The sequence below is a fragment of the Sebastes umbrosus genome, chromosome 1 (assembly GCF_015220745.1).
Source record: "Sebastes umbrosus isolate fSebUmb1 chromosome 1, fSebUmb1.pri, whole genome shotgun sequence".
NCBI lineage: Eukaryota > Metazoa > Chordata > Actinopteri > Perciformes > Sebastidae > Sebastes > Sebastes umbrosus.
Window position 1 is genome coordinate 6,470,789 of NC_051269.1, and position 16,918 is coordinate 6,487,706.

At 39.4% G+C, this 16,918-nt stretch overlaps 1 protein-coding gene and 1 long non-coding RNA gene across 2 annotated transcripts; one reads left to right on the top strand and one right to left on the bottom strand.

Moving 5' to 3' along the window:
* Positions 1–1,204: 1,204 nt before the first annotated feature.
* On the bottom strand, positions 1,205–14,061 carry LOC119486170. The gene is made up of 3 exons (XR_005206475.1): positions 13,916–14,061; positions 2,721–2,725; positions 1,205–1,216 (listed from the first exon to the last, which is right to left on the bottom strand). It is a non-coding gene; the product is annotated as an uncharacterized LOC119486170 (long non-coding RNA).
* dnase1l4.1 (deoxyribonuclease 1 like 4, tandem duplicate 1) lies at positions 1,704–16,694 on the top strand. Its single transcript, XM_037765719.1, has 10 exons — positions 1,704–1,836; positions 6,083–6,168; positions 6,461–6,549; positions 7,860–7,946; positions 8,912–9,024; positions 10,281–10,393; positions 11,424–11,581; positions 12,736–12,832; positions 13,061–13,136; positions 15,960–16,694. The coding sequence occupies exons 2-10, from the start codon at positions 6,088–6,090 to the stop codon at positions 16,145–16,147; spliced, it is 1,002 nt and encodes a 333-aa protein (XP_037621647.1). The 5' UTR covers positions 1,704–1,836; positions 6,083–6,087; the 3' UTR covers positions 16,148–16,694.
* Positions 16,695–16,918: the final 224 nt, after the last annotated feature.

Consider the following 16,918-nt stretch of genomic DNA (forward strand, 5'->3'; position numbering starts at 1 on the left):
CCAGATATGTGAATGTAAATGGGTTCTATGGGTACCCATGAGCCTCCCCTTTACAGACATGCCCACTTTATGATAATCACATGCAGTTTTGGGCAAGTCATAGTCAAGTCAGCACACTGACACACTGACAGCTGTTGTTGCCTGTTGGGCTGCAGTTTGCCATGTTATGATCTGAGCATATTTTTATGCTAAATGCAGTACCTGTGAGGGTTTCTGGACAATATTTGTCATCTATATATATATATATATTATCTTTAGTTTATAGTTCTGATCAGCATCTGATCCTGTGTTAACAACAACGTCCTGGTGTTTTCTCAGGAAAAATGCGTCTGCTCTGTGAGTGTTATCAGCTGTAGGATCTCCTCATCACCTGCTGAATAGCAGGACAAATACCAACTTGTCGGACAACCTCCACAAAACAACATGCAAAAACACTTTAGATCTTTTAGGAGTTACCGGTCAAACCTCAACGGGCGGTTCTTTAACAACAGTTAAGCTCCCGGACCTCTGTGTCAACAGCCACATACCATAACATTATCAGAAAAACATGCTCTTTATCCCAGAGACCTTCTTAGTATATAACTATATAGTATGTAAGTAGTTTCTTGAGTCCAAAACTCAAAGAAAAAGCAACAGCAAATATGTAAGAGGCTGGAACCAGATAACTTTTGGCAATGACTTCAATGATTAAATTATCAAAATAAATGTTCTGTCACGTAATTCATTTGAATAAAGAAATAATTCAATAGTAACTTTAATGCTGTTCACACAACACAGTCCCACGGCAGCTCGTGAAATCTGATTATTTGATTAATTGATTTCCCTTCTCTTTTTTGTCGTGACGTTCAGCTCCGACTTTCATCAACATATTTTACGTGTTTTTTCCTACAAATGTCCAGCAACACGCCTTTTCAAAATAAAACTATTTGGTTAGGTTTAGGAATACATCGCAGTTTGGGTTAAAATAACAACGGCAGTGGCGAAACTTAATTACAAAAGTTACATGACAAAAGACACTTTGTTAGGTGTAATGTGCATTATTCTTTGTTTATGTGATAAAGAAGACCTTAATCTCTATTTTAAGATATTTGTTATAAATATTTGACACATTTTAAAGAAAATATGAGGAAGTAATTCATGATAATGACACATATGATTATATTACATTTTGTTTATGTGAATGTTTGGCTGCTACCCCATGAACACGGTCATTACACTCTGAAAGGGCCGAGGGTTTTTCTGTCACATGACAGGCGACATGAATGTGAAACCAGACTGATGTATTGGTTAGACTACTTCCTGTGGTTGTGTCATGTGTCTCTGCATTGTGGCTTCATGTTGTCTGATCTCTGTAGAGTTACTGCTCAGCAACAAAGGCCACACAAACATCCTCTCTCACACACACATTTTAATGTATTTTAATTTATGGTTTCTTTTTGATTTGATTATATAAAAACCAAATGATCTCCCCTCTGTCACACAAACACATTTTAATGTATGGGTTTTGTTTTCAGCCTATAAAGACCAGATGACCTCCTCTCTCTCACGCACACATTTTTCTTTTTACACACTCAACAGGAAGACAGTAATGTGGGCGGAACACTTTTTCGCTCTGTGTCTCCGTCCAGTCCTGCTATTGGTTGGCTCTCGACCAACCACACTGCCTGTAGTCAGACACTATAACCACAATGTTCCCCCCCCCCAGCAGTGACTTCAGATCTAAGAGGTTTCACAGTGAAGTCTTCCTCTTTCTCCACTGTATTTAGTTCTTATCAGGAATAAACTGGTCGGATCTAAACGTCCTCTCAGCACCAGCAGATTGTTCGACTACTGCAGGTGAGAAACTACTTGTTGTTTGGTTTGTGCTCACGCTGAGCTGAATACCTGAGAGGCTTTACATGTCTTTAAACAATGAAACATCTGTCAGCCCTTAAACAGCAGGTGGACTATGAGTCACTACACATCTGTTCATTTCTCCCTGACACTTTGTTCTCATGTTTTTGGTGGATGAAGAATTCAAATCCTTAGTTTAACACACTAAAACAACAATGGAACAATTATTGAGTAAAAGTAAACAAACATTAGCAGTAAAACTTCCTCATTGTGAAGAAGTAGGGCTGTTCTCGACTAAAGAAATTGTTAGTTGACTAACATATGATTTTATCGACTAATCGATTAGTTGATTTAATCGACAGATCTGTAAAGCTGAGTTTCTCCACAAAGAATCACACAAAAGCACCACTTTAAATCTAGTGTTTACCAGAGATGTGCTCAGAGGATCCTAAGAAATAATCATTCAGCATGAAAAAAGCATTAAAAAAATGACTAATCGACTAAAGAAATCTTAGTGGACTGAGACCAAAACGGCTGAATTATTAGTTGACTTATCGACTGAGAGGAGGCAGCTCTATGAAGAACGGTCTCTGTCAGTGATAACATGTCCATTCAGACATCACAGGTGACTTTTTATTTCATATTTATTTTGTTTTATGCAGTGGTGGAATGTAGCTAAGTACATATACTCAAGGACTGTACTTACAAATTTGAGGTACTTTACTTCAGTATTTCCATGTACTTTCTACTTCTCCTGAACTACATCTCAGAGGTACATATTGCGTTTTTCACTCCACTTTTTCCTCGTGAACACGGTAAACCCCACACCATTTGACACATTTACTCAAGGACTACTTACAAATTTGAGGTATTTCCATTTCCTCTACTACATCTCAGAGTTAAATATTGTACTTTTTTACTCCCCTACATTTATCTGACAGCTTGAGTTCCTTCCTGTCCAGGTAAAAACAGGTATCTCCAGATGTGTTGATGTTGAATATTTGTAATAAACTGAAGGATGAAAAATAAATCCTCCTCTTCGTCCTCCTGAAGCTAAATAAACTCTATAAAAAGCCTCTTGGATCAGCTGGAAAATGCATCGTCACAAAGCTGAAAACATTAGAGATACGATGTTCTCACAGGACACCTGATGATCTTATAGACCATGATGCATTGCTGCAGATTAAACTAGTCAACAGGATATAAAGGAGTTAAAATACAACATACACATTAACGCAGCAGTAATATTTATCCAGAAACATCAGATAGATAATAGGAAAACATTTCACTGACACAGCAGTACTTTATAACTACATTTAGATGATAATACTGACATACTTTTACTTCAGTAACGTTTTGAATACAGTACTTTTACTTGTAGTGGAGTATTTTCAGTGTTGTATTAGTACTTTTACTTCAGTAAGGTTTTGAACGCACAGCTTTTACTTGTAGTGTAGTATTCTCACAGTGTGGTAGTAGTACTTTTACTACAGTAAAGGTTGTGAATACTCTGGTTTTACAGTGTATATTGGGAGCAGACGGGACGTCACCAGCAGGTAGAGACTAACTGCTGCCACCCATTACACAAGAGGTGATATCTGATCCAATGTTTACAACAACGTCATGGTGTTTTCTCAGGAAATATGCATCTGCTTTGTGTGTGTGTGTGTGTGTGTGTGTTATCAGCTGAAAAGCAGGACAAATACCAACTTGTCGGACAACCACCTCAACATGCAAATACACTTTAGATCTTTTAGGAGCTACCTGTCAAACCTCAACGGGAGGTTGTTTAAAACGGTTAAACTCCTTGTTCATTGTACGAATCAGGTACCAATACGATATTTATCGGTCCAAACACCTGATACTTAAATGTAGTTACAGTTCAATAATGATCAAAGCCTACTTTTAATAACATGTCATGTACGTAGCAGATACAGCTGCTGTTTACTGCGCGCTGCCAGCTATTTGATCTTTGATCGACAGCAGTGATAACAAGTCAATACCATTCATTACATTATATTACATTACATAATATTATATTATATTACATTATATTACATTCCTGTGGGGAGACTCTATACTGTCCTCAGGCTGCTGTTATGTGGACATGCTGCTGCCTCGTTGGTGATGTTTAAACCAAAAACAGACTTTTAATGTTAGTGTATTGATTTTAATAAACAGGAACTGAGCTCCTAATATTGTCATTTATAAAGTTGATTAAACTGTAAGTCACACAGCACCCTAAATATGTTCAGTCTTTTTACGTACAAACACTCCCACACCATGTTAGAACAGAGACTATTACAAGAATACAGTTAGAATATTTTGACAATCTTTTACAAGAAAAAGTAATTGAATTATGAGAATGATCATTCATTTTGCAAAAATAATATTATTATGAGATGGGATGGAAACTTTATGAGAAAACATTATATTTTAAGAAAAGGGTTTTAAATTACAAGAGAGTACGACTTTATTCTCTTAATATTAGTTTTTTAGCTCTTGTCTTTAAATATTATTATTATAAATAAATATTTAATTTCTCAGTATATTCAAAACACTATTTCTTTTCACCAATGTATGAATAAATACACTTTTTGCTTTCAGTTGGACATTGTGTGGATTATCACTGGTGGTGAAATACATTTAAAGTAAAATTAGCAATACCCGAGTGTAAAAATACTCATATTAAACGTTTTGTTAAGAAAATGTACTTTAAGTATCAAAAGTAAAATGCAGTATGGCCTCTTTTTGAAAGTTGCATCATTATATACTGTAAATTAAATGATTATAATATTATTACAGGTATCAGCTGGTGAAGGCGGGGTCAATTGAAATAATTTAATTTATAACATTGCATCATATTTTATAGAAGCTCGTCATATAACTTTAAGACATTAGAGACATTATAGGAGCTGTATGACTTTAAGACAATGATTTTTCTTTTCTTTACATCTTTATTTGCACACCTGTTTGACTTCTCTTTAGAGATGTATGGGAGTCTGTAGCAGACTGACAGACTGGTGCTGAAAGCTGAACTCAGTCCAGTGTTAGTACAGTAGCAGTAGATATATCCTGTGTAGACGTGAAGCAGATCCCAGACCATGGAGGCTGACGGGGGGATTAGTGAGGGGGCGCCGTAAAGACTGAACCTGTTAGAACAAGTCCAGAACAACGTTGTCCTCAGATGTTTACCTTGAAGCATTCACTGATTTGAAGAGGAGGAAGAATTCAGAAAACAGCTAATTCATGTTTTCCCTTACCCTAACTAAAGGGTTTTCTTGCCTAAACCTAACTGCGGACGTTTGCGTGCCGTACAAGTAACACGCAAAGAGGCTAAAATACGTACAAATGACACGAGGAATGCCCATGTACCCATCCCCCTCACCTCCCGCCCACCATCAGTGGTCTTTCTCTCTTTTTATGCTACGTCATTAATTCTTACCGTAGCACTTATACGTGGATGTGTTTACATTGCAGTCAGTACAGGATACATGGCGATCAAAGGACACGCGGAAATCAAGAAAGGCGCATTATTGTGGCACTTATACGCCTCTTCATACGAACGGGCTGTTTCTGTAGTTGTGTTACGTTGTTTCTGTACGTGCTTCCGTACTTATTTTAAGCCCAACCACGACCTTTTCCCTTACCCTAACTAAGTGGTTTTCTTGCCTGAACCTAACTGTGGACGTTTGCGTCTAAAATGCTTACTCATGACAAGTGTAATGTAATGTTGTGGTATTTATACGGTTTCCTGTGAGACAGGGTTGATTACTCTGTTCTTTTACCCTAATCTATTGCTGCGTTCTCCTTCTCTGATGATGATTTAGCAGTTTAAACTATTATTGACCGACGGTGCTGTTGAACTGTTTTTAACCACATTGTCTTTTGTAATTCTTCACATTTTATCATCAGGTTTAGTTTTAGTAGTCATCATGTCTTTTACATGAAATAATTGTCAGTCTTTCCTGAAGAACTGAAGATGACACACACACATGCCTGCTGTATGAAGTCAGACTCAATGAGACACTATTTTTATCTTTACAGCGTGTAATTAAACCACAACACGCTTTTGTTCTGTGTCTACAGTGTGTACTGTACAGTGCGTTGGAGGCCTCAGACGAGTCTCACACACAGACTGGCAGCTTATACAGTAATAACACACATGCCTGTACATGTTCAGCCACTATCAGACTCATTAAGATTTGCCTCCTCTTTCTGTTTGTTTTGTATTTGTTTTTCTCTGCAGCCACCATGAAAATAGCAGCTTTTAACATCCAGAAGTTTGGAAAAAACAAAGTGTCCGACCCAGATGTCCTCAATGTCCTGATTAGGGTAACAACGACCAGTGTGAACACACATTTTACTAAACTAAAAGACTTGCAGCGCTGTCACCTGCTCCCATTAACATGTGTTCATTTTACACGAAGAAGAGACGTGTTGCTGAAGCCATTATTATTATTGACTAATTATGGGAAACCAAACTAGAATTATTACTGAAATGAGATGAGTGAATGCCAATTGCATCAGCTTTGTGAGATGTACCGTGGGCTGTGTGAGCTGATCAGAATCAAGACTTTTGACCTGAATTTACTAAAGCCGGTAATAAAAACGTCTTCCCCCCTAGGTCGTGTCTCGCTATGACATCATTGTGATCCTGGAGGTCGTGGACATCAGTGGAGAGTCTGTAAAAACCTTCCAGGATGCACTCAACAAGTGAGTTATTATCGTTATTATTATTATCATAATTATTGTTGTTGTTATTTTTATTGTTATTATTATCATTATAGGGTCCCTTGGCCTTGAAGGAGGTTATGTTTTCACCGGCTTTGGTTTGTTTGTTGGTTTGTCTGTCTGTCTGTCCGGATTCAGGAATTTTTTGAAGGATTCCAATCAGCCTGAGCATTAAGACCACAGGGTATAAAACAAGCGCAGTGTAACTGATGACACGTTGATGACGCATGACCTCGCCTCCTTCTGAGAGCAGAGAGATACGTGTGTGGATGTGTGTGCGGGAGCTGCTGTCCGTCCGTGGTGAGAAAGAAAAAAGCGGTAGATGACGGGATGAGAGACGACGTAGTGTAACGTCAAACAGACATAACAAGGCTGCTGAATGAGAGAGGTATCCGCCGATGCGTTACACGGAAACACAGCGTGTTAACAACAAGCCGACCACCTCACGGTGCCGCCAGCTGTGAGCTGTGATCTGTTTTTAAAGTGACGCACCTTGGCGGAGGTCCGCGCTCTCCGAGTGCCATTCTAGTTGTTATTATTATTTATCATCATTATTATTAAGACCAGGAAATTATTTCCTCGGCCTTGCATTTTTATAAATATATTACAACTTATGACAAAATAATTGAAACAAAACTAAAGGCCTTCTGCGAATATTATACGGATTGGGCTTTTATTGTGAAAGGGAAGAACAGAAGGAGTGGATCTGGTCTGCACTGCGCTACCTAGATGAAAAGTCAGAGGATCATTGTTCGTATCTATGCCTTTGAAAATGAACGCACTGTAATTTGTACATATCCCACCAAATCAATTTATATGTCATCCACGTAATAGTGAACCAGGAAGTATAAAGAGCGAAAAAACGCAGCGTAAAAAACCCCACCAGACTTTCACCAGGAGACCGGCGGGCGTTCGTGTCCCGTGTGAAACCAGAAGTCAACGTTAATTTATTTTTCATGTAACTTCCATATTTAAGTAACGCCACTTCTGTCGTTATTTTAACCCAAACCACCATCTTTTCTTAAACCTAACCAAGTATTTTCTTGTGAAGACGTAAGTTTATTTTGAAAAGACTGTATGCATGTAATGAGCGGAACATTCGTAGGAGCTAGAAGAAGAGTGACAGGATCACCAGAGTCATTGGGATTCATCACTCTTAAATAAATGTGTGTTTTAGTTTTGAATTTCCCTCAACAAATGTGATAAGGGTGAGCAGATACAGAATTTACATATATACAGTACGTTGATTTAACTATTTAAGGGGAAACTTTACATCACATCTGTCTGTCCAGAGCCAACAGGAAGCATCACTACACCCTGCAGATCAGCAGCCGTCTGGGCCGAACGCGCTACAAGGAGCAGTTCATGTTCCTGTACAGGTGAGTGTAGCACATCCTCACTGGTTCGCCATAAAAATGCGAAGAAATAAATGTTTGGTGCTCTACAGTTGTAGCGTCGGCCTATTTGACCACGGAGATGAGAGTGACGTCCGGCTCCACCGCACGTTACCGTGATACAATAACGTTTCCTGTCCGTGACAGAGTTAGCATGCAGCTTTAGCCGTGATTTGTAGCTCTGCTTTTCCTAACAATGTGTGAAACTCAAAGTGTTTCCATCCTTTACTGGATGTGTAGTGTTTACCACGCTGGATTTAAGACGGGAGGGTGCAGGTCGTATCCACGCAGACCCTCCAACGTTTTATACTTTCTCGTTTCGGCTCGCTGCGGTTTGTTTTGGTTGACGGATAAGGAACGGATATGACATCACGTTACTCAGACTACAACAATAAAAGCGGTAACTTCCTTCTACCTCCACATAGACTCAAATGAAGCATATATATATCGATTCTGGTATTAAAAAAATCGATTTCAAAAATGAATGAAAAAAATTGCGATACATAGGTCAATTGATTTTTTTTTCCCGCTCCTATGCCATACAAACCTAACAACAGTGCTGTTACTGTTACTTTGAATTTAGGAAAGGGTCTACGCCATCCTAATTTAGGATTCCTAACTTGGGAAATCCCTATGTTAGGACAGTTCTGTAACAGCTAAATTCTTATCCTAAGATAAGTTGATTTTTCCTAAATGCAGTCAGGAAGCGTGTTTCTGCTATAGCACAAATGCTCAATGAGATAAGATTTAGGAAGTGTATGTAATGAGGCCCTGCCCAACTGCCTTCAAACAACTGTGGTATCTGATGGATGTTGATCATTTGAGCTGGTTTTGTTGATCCATTTCCAACAGAACAGGACCCTCTAACTACAGATATCAGAAAGAAACCTGCTCTGCTGATCATTCTGAAGCTGCGTAATCAAAATATAATGTATTGATTGTTTGTGTAGGGATGACCTGGTTGACTTGGTGGGCTCCTATCAGTTTGATGACCAGTTGACTGAGGGAGGAGATGTTTTCGCTAGAGATCCCTACATCCTGCGATTCAGATGCCTCAGTACAGGTAAAAATATATCTTCAAAAACACAAAATGAATTAAGGAAATGCAAAAACACGTGCTCTCACCTCTTTAAGGCCGTACACACCGGGGGGCGTGACATTTAATTTGCATGTCTTTAAATTTTTCGAACTGTTGTTTTTGTCATGAATATTTTCACACAGAACGAGAATATTATGTGGCGAAAAGTGACGTTATTGTTTCTTGGAATGAGGTTGAATTTCTGAGATTTGGCAGCGCAGTCCAGATCCACTCCTTCTGTTATTGCCTTTCACAATAAAAGCCCAGGCTAGCATTTAGCATTTTCGTCTTTTATTCGCCACGCCCCCGCCGTTTTTTTTCTAGTGATTAATTTGCACGTTAATATATTATTTAGAACTGTTGTTTTTGTCATCAATACTTTCACACAAAACGCGAATATTACTCGGCGAAAAGTGACGTAATTTTTTTCTGAAAGAGGTTGATTTTTTGAGCTTTCAGACTGCAAATAAAGGCATCAACCAATCACGTTGTGCATAACGGGTTGAGATGTGCCTATATTTATGAAAAAACAACACGGAGGCTCCATAGTCTGAACCAATAATGCAAACTTTATTACTCCTTTCAACTTTGACAAAGGCAGCGCAGACCAGATCCACTCTTTCTGTTCTTACCTTTCACAATAGAAGCCCAGGCTAGTATTTCGTATTTTCATGTCTTTTATTCGCCACGCCCCAGGCATTTTTTTCCGTGTGATTAATTTGCCCGTCAATATATTATTTAGAACTGTTGTTATTGTCATTAATACTTTCACACGGAACGTGAATATTACGTGACAAAGAAGCAACATACTTTTTTATCACAACAATTTAGATTTTTCTGAGTTTTCACCGGCAAATAAAGGCATCAACCAATCACGATGTGCGGAACATGTTGAGTTGCGCCTATATTCATGAAAAAAACAACACAGAGGCTCCGTAGTCTGAACCAAGGCGGCAAACTTTATCACTCCTTTCAACCTCGACAAAGGCAGCGCAGACCAGATCCACTCCTTTTGTTCTTGCCTTTCACAATAAAAGCCCAGGCTAGTATTTCGCATTTTCCTGTCTTTTATTTGTCACGCCCCCAACATTTTCTTTCGTGTGATTAATTAAAATGTCAATGTATAGTTTTGAACTGTTTTTTTTATCATGAATACTTTCACACAGATTGAGAATATTACTTCCTGTCAGCTACACAGCTGTGTGAATGTAAAGGTCTGTGTGTGTGTGTGTCTACCACAGTGCTGAAGGACCTGGTGCTGATCCCAGTTCACACCAAACCAGAGGACTCGGAGAAGGAGCTGGACGAACTCTACGATGTCTTCCAGCACGTCAAGAAGAAGTGGATGACTGATGTAGGGACATGACATCATTAGTACTCTGGCTATGAAAGTGATCTGTGATTCACTAACAGGAATACCTGTATCCCAGAAGGCAGAGATGGACTAATTAAAAAAAAAAAAAAAACTTACAATTTGATTTAGGAATTATACATCAAAATAAACAGTTGAAATATTTAGCTAAAAGTAACGGATAAATGGTTGAAAAAGATAGCGAGAAGCATTGGGTAAATGCTAAAATCATAGACTGTATATAAGAAGTGGACGTAGTCACCGTGATGTCACCCATTAGTTTGTGGACTGCGGTTTTGAAGCCTTGAGATTGGCATTTTGGCTGTTGTCATCTTGATTTTTGGGCGTCGCCATCTTGGTATTTGGCCATCACCATCTTGGTTTTTCAGGCGACCAAAATGTTACAATTAACTTTGATGAAGTGAAAACACACTGTGAAAGGGTTAAAATTGTAAGACAAAAACACAGACAACTCCTAGACCGGACAAAGCCGTGGTAGCGACCTGTCAATCACAAGGTCACAACGCCCTAAAGCATACCCTGCTTTATGGTCTATTTGACTCTAAATGGGACCATCATTTACTAAATGAACATCATGCTGTATTGAAGAAGACTTGAAACTAGTGATTGAGACCATAAACTCATGTTTACAATGTTTACTGAGGTAATAAATCAAGTGAGAAGTAGGCTCATCTTCTCATAGACTTCTATACAACCAGGAGTCGCCCCCTGCTGGCTGTTAGACAGAATGCAGCTTTAAGGAGCTTCAGCATTGACTTCACTTCTCAGACCTGGAAGTTGCCGCCTGTATAAAAGTAACTGATAAATGATAAACGTCCAGCTTCTGCAACTCCAGGTGGTGGACGTGTGTATGCAAACTAACCTAAAAAACAGTTCTATACAACATCAACTTTTATATGATTAATAGTTGAGGAAGTCATCAAAAGAACGATCCAACATTGTGAGAAATTAAAGTATTTCTGTGAGTGTTTACCTGTTTGGGTCTTTGTTGACACGTGTTGATGTCCTCCAGAATGTGATGATCTTGGGCGACTTCAATGCGGACGGCTTGTACGTCTCCAAGAAGAAGATGAAGGGCATCCGTATCCGTAGCGACAAGAACTTCCACTGGCTGATTGGAGACGATGTCGACACCACGGCGAGCACCCGCAACGACCACACATACGACAGGTAACACACACAAACCCCAGTGGTGGAAAAATAGAATAAATGTAACATTATAAACTGTCCATATTATAAAAGTACTTCATTATCTTTACCAGCTACAACATGTACCTGCTGGGTACCACTTTATAATAAAACATACTTTATAAAGGGTTCAGTGATAAATGGCTGTATTACGATTCATCAAATCATTTAATAACACTTTTAAGATTACTCATAGGCCATTAAGCAAACTTTTGGGTTGCCAGATTATAAAAAAGTCCATCTGGCTGGTATACCATTAATGACTGATACTTCATAAGTACATTTTGCTGGAAATACCTCTGAACTTTTAGTTAAAGGACCAATATATAATACATTTACTGTAATAAATCATAAAATGACCATCAGAGGTTAAAGAAACGTGCTAAATTGAAATTCTGGACTCTCAGACAACAACTGGTGCCTTCAAATGAAACTGGTGAGCTTGTGTTTACAACATGGAAAGTCGTGTACACTATATGCTTGGCGTTCAAGTGGTTAAGTCGTGAGAACACCGCTGCCAAGCAACGGCAATTTTAATGTTAATGTCGGCGTCTAGAAGCCACAGAGGCTAACAAGTTAGCAAGCTAGCAAGTGGGTAACACAATGTAGTAAATGTAAAGGCATAATGACAGAGGAAAAAGATGAGGCCGTTGGGAATATCAACATTTTCCTCAGACATATTATAAAATTATTTAGAAAAAAAATATACGACTAAAATTACAATGTATTAACTTATTATGCACCGAAAAATTAACTTCCAAGGCCTCCGCCATTTCTGACAACATCAACAAACACGTCACAAGTCATGAACTCGAAGCCTTCAGAAATTTTCCACTTCCGAGGTCGTGAATACGATATGAGGGGGGCGTTCATGTGGACCCTTCTCATGAACATGGTAAACACCACCACATCTGAAGGCACCATAAATCTGTGTTTTTAGTTTTGTGTCTATGCATTTTGTTTGTTTGCTTTTAATCGTTACTGTTTTTATATTTATTTGTTTATTGTATTTATGTATCTATACATTGAGCTGTATTTATAACAGCCAAGTTTCCCTTTAAGGGAGAGTACAGTAAAGTGAATCAGTGTGAACAACTCAACAGACTGTGCATGTCTGTCTGTATGTCTCCGTTCAGGATAGTAGTTTACGGAGACGACATGCTCCAGGCTGTCGTACCAAACTCTGCCAAACCCTTCAACTTCCAGAAGGCATATGGACTCAGTGACGAGCAGGTCTGTTGTTATTTTGAGCTTTTAATTTCACTAACTAATTATTGTGCTGTTGTGAAGAGCCTTAAAGTCTGGAATTAGATCAGTTTATAATATCACCTAATTCAGCATGAAAATGTCCAGAAACTTTCACCCCTGGTTTGATTTTGTCACAACTTGGTTCACATTCATCCACAATTATAGCTGAAGGTTGACAAACTGTCAATCAATAAATAACTGTTTATTTTTCAGGCTCTGGACGTGAGCGACCATTACCCCGTGGAGGTGGAGCTGAAGTCCACGACGACCACAGCACGTGAAGAGGATGGTAACCGGCACAAATATACATACATACTTATTATTATTATGATCATGTACTACTGCTACTACTACTACTATAAATAATAAAATCACAGTTTTGTTCATGCTAAATGAGTGTAGCAGTCCATCATTCTTTGGTACTTGCTGTCATGTCATTTTAGCTGAATGTCTCAGTTCCTCTTAGTTGATTGGAGGTGATTCAGATCCCCTGTTGACTGACTCCTGATTAACAAGTGAGAGCAGCTAGGTGCGTTTCCCCTCTTGGCTAATAAGGGTGTGACGACGCCCTTAAAAATCAATTTTCTCCATGTTTTTAGGAAGAAAAAGTTGTATATATCAGGCTATGAATTATATATGAACAGCCAACACATTCTCACTAACAACTTGCCAAATATCACCATTTGGTCAGCGCCCCTCGGCAACGGAGACCGGCACACGGGGTATTTTGTGACGATGCAATTTAACATCGTTCCAATACAGGGCATGAAACTGATGTGCTGCACAGAGAGTTTATAGCTAATGTTCAACTCTTCTCCCTAGTTGGGCTTTTACATGTACAGTGTAATTAAAATATACAGCTTTCTATATGATAAAACTACAATACACTACAAATATGAAAATACAAGAAAATACACATCATACAATACACGTAGCCTACCACAATACAATAATACAAATACACCAATACACCTTGGTAATTTACAGTACAAGTACCCCTCTAGCGTTTGTTTTTTTGGACAGACCAGAGACAGCGTGTCAGTATACGTTCGTTTATATGAGTCATACATAATGTCCTTTCAAAATAAACTTCCATTTTCACAGGAAGTTAGGTTTAGGCAACACTACCACTTCAGTGGGGTTAGGAAATGGTTGTGGTTGACGTTTACTTCACTGACTAACAACTCACCGGACTGAAGATACTGACAAGTCACGTGATCCACTTTTAGTTTCACGCGGGACACAAACAGTGGTCTCCTGGTTTAAAGTTGTGTGTTTGTTTGACCCATCCATCCTCCAAACAGCAATTTGCCATTTACAATTCTACTATTTCATTTAGAAGACGCTTTTGTCCAAAGCGACGGACATCTGAGTGTTCTTACGACACAACTAACGATCTAGATAGGAGGGAACAACGTGAGTTAGAGCCAACAACAGCTTCAAGTCCAATCGGACACAGGTACCGACAGGCAGTGCACAGAGGCAACGCACAGGGTGGATAGAAGTAGATTTTTTTTTTGTCATCATCCTCATTAACAACATCAACAATGTCATCAATATCACCATCATCGTGAATATCCTATTCAACATCATCAACATCCTCAATAGCAACAATGTCATTAGGTGAGGAGGTGTTCATGAAAGAGCTGTTGGGTCTTTAGCTGTTTCTTAAAGGTGGAAAGGGACTCTGCGGATCGAATAGAGTTCGGTAACTCATTCCACCACCGGGGGGACTACAGAGGAGAAGAGTCTAACTAGCGACCTAGGGCCCTGTTGTGATGGGAGTACCAGGCTGAGCGTAGTGGGCGGGAGGGAGTGTACACCTGGATGAGGGAGCCGTTTTTGTTGCTGTTTTGTAAGCGAGCAACAGGGTTTTGAATTTGATGCGAGCGGCACCTGGGAGCCAGCAGAGGGATATGAACAGCGGAGTGACGTGTGCTGTTTTGGGTTGTTTGAAGACCAGTCATGCTGCTGTGTTCTGGATCATCTGCAGAGGTTTGAATGTGCATGCAGGGAGGCCTGCCAGTAGGGAGTTGCAGTAGTCAATGCGTGATATTACAAGAGCCTGTACCAGGAGTTGTGTGGCATGCAGGGAGGGTCTGATCTTCCTGATGTTGTACAGGGTAAAACGACACGACTGAGCAATTGTGGCCACGTGAACCTTAAAGGTTAGCTGGTCATCAATCATGACACTCGCCTCACTGGTTGACTGGCAATCGTTCCTGGCCAAGAAACAGTTCGGCAGTTCCTGTTGGACAGAGCCAAGCTAGCTGTTTCACGGTTATTGCTAGAAAGGATCCGTCTTGTGTAAAACTCTGGCGAGACTTAGTGTTCATGTATTCACGTTCTGCAGGCATCCTGTATCTCTACACCTGTAGGAGGGTTGCATTTGCAGTTCTGTGTGACATGTTAACATGCTAATTTGAATGCAGGGTGTAATTTGTTGTAGATGAAGGTTCCAGTAATATAATGAAGTCATGAATCAAGTTCTTCATTTATATTTTATTATCATTTAGTGTTGTTTTTGGCGATCCCGGCCTACGGACAAGAGCGGTAGTGTTTCAGAGCACCAGAGTCCCTTTAGAAAACCTCTCATTTTACTGCAGCATGGTCTGACAGTCTGCCAAGCGTAGTCCTGGCTCTCCCGTGCCTTCTTCCCTCCAAGCGGGCCCGGCAATATGGCCTGGGCAGTGCCAATGTCCAGTTTACAAACGGGTAGGTATATGACATTAAGATCTACAAGCCAAATACCAACTACACAATCATCCGATCAAAGATAAACTAGCTAATGTTATGCTAACGGATTACTAATAAAACATCAGCTAATACTGCATATTTAATCTACCGTATCTTGCAAAATGAAACCCATAACTTTGTGAGTTTAGCTCTTGTTTTTGACACTTGCAGTAAACAGCCATCGGATGGCACTCTTGCTGTTGATGACGACACATTCCCTATAGCTTTGTGTTTTACAAATTTAAAGAGAGTGGTATTGATCTTCTTATTTCTGTCAGAAAGTGAATCATTTCCCCAAGATGTTGAACTCTTCCAGCCTCCCTAACCCGTGCTGATGTAGCTGTAGGATTCAGTGGATTATGTGATTTCTCTGCAGATCTGGACCTGCCGGACCTGCCGGTACCGCCGCGGCCCGTGGTCGTGGATGAGGATCTGCTGGAGCTGAAGAGAGGAAACCTGCTGCTGGAGAGGGAGAAACTCAGCCTGGAGATCCAGATCCTCCGGCTGAAGATGGCCAACATGAGCCGCGGAGATGAAACTCATCACAATACAATCCTACCTTAACCCATGAAGTTGACACTAGCTGCTCACCGTTCTGGGTTCATACTTGAGCTGCAATATGACGACATATACCGTCAAAATGATAGAAAAATGTCTACCGTATATGTATTTCTCTATATCATTTCTATTGTGATGTAGGCTTTTTCTATATAATTTCACTTAAAACTGTTTTGTTCATTTTGCACTCAAGTTCTTAAAATGAGAAAATACTTTTCATTTGTCACGTATGTAGTTCACACAGGACTATACAAACACAGGCTTTACCATGCGGTTATAGCCAATAGTTGATGATATATTGATGCTCTAATATCATAGACATTTCTCCTCTATATCTTTACACAGACAATAGTTGACTATTTATTTATTGAATTACCAGAGAACATGCTATATTGTGATCTACAGGCTGTCGTTTTTCAGATATTCATACCACTGTACCTCAGACTCAATCCTGGATTGCTACTTTTATCAAGATGAACCCTTTTCAATTACTGTTTTTGACTTTTGACTGAATCAAGGTATGAAGTTGATGAAATAAATTATAACTGGCTCATTTGTGACAGACATTTGGACTAATTCTAATACAGATTGATTGATTCTCAGCCCGAACCACACGTGGTGGTCTGACAGGTTTGGCTTTTATTCAGCATCTTTTTAAACAAAGTGTTGAATCAGTAAGTGGCGTCTTCTTTTAAAGCTGGCATCACTTTGAAAATTCTCCTCAAGAGAGTCATTGTGTCACATGTGAACGAACGTGCTAACTGGCCGTTGGCTGTC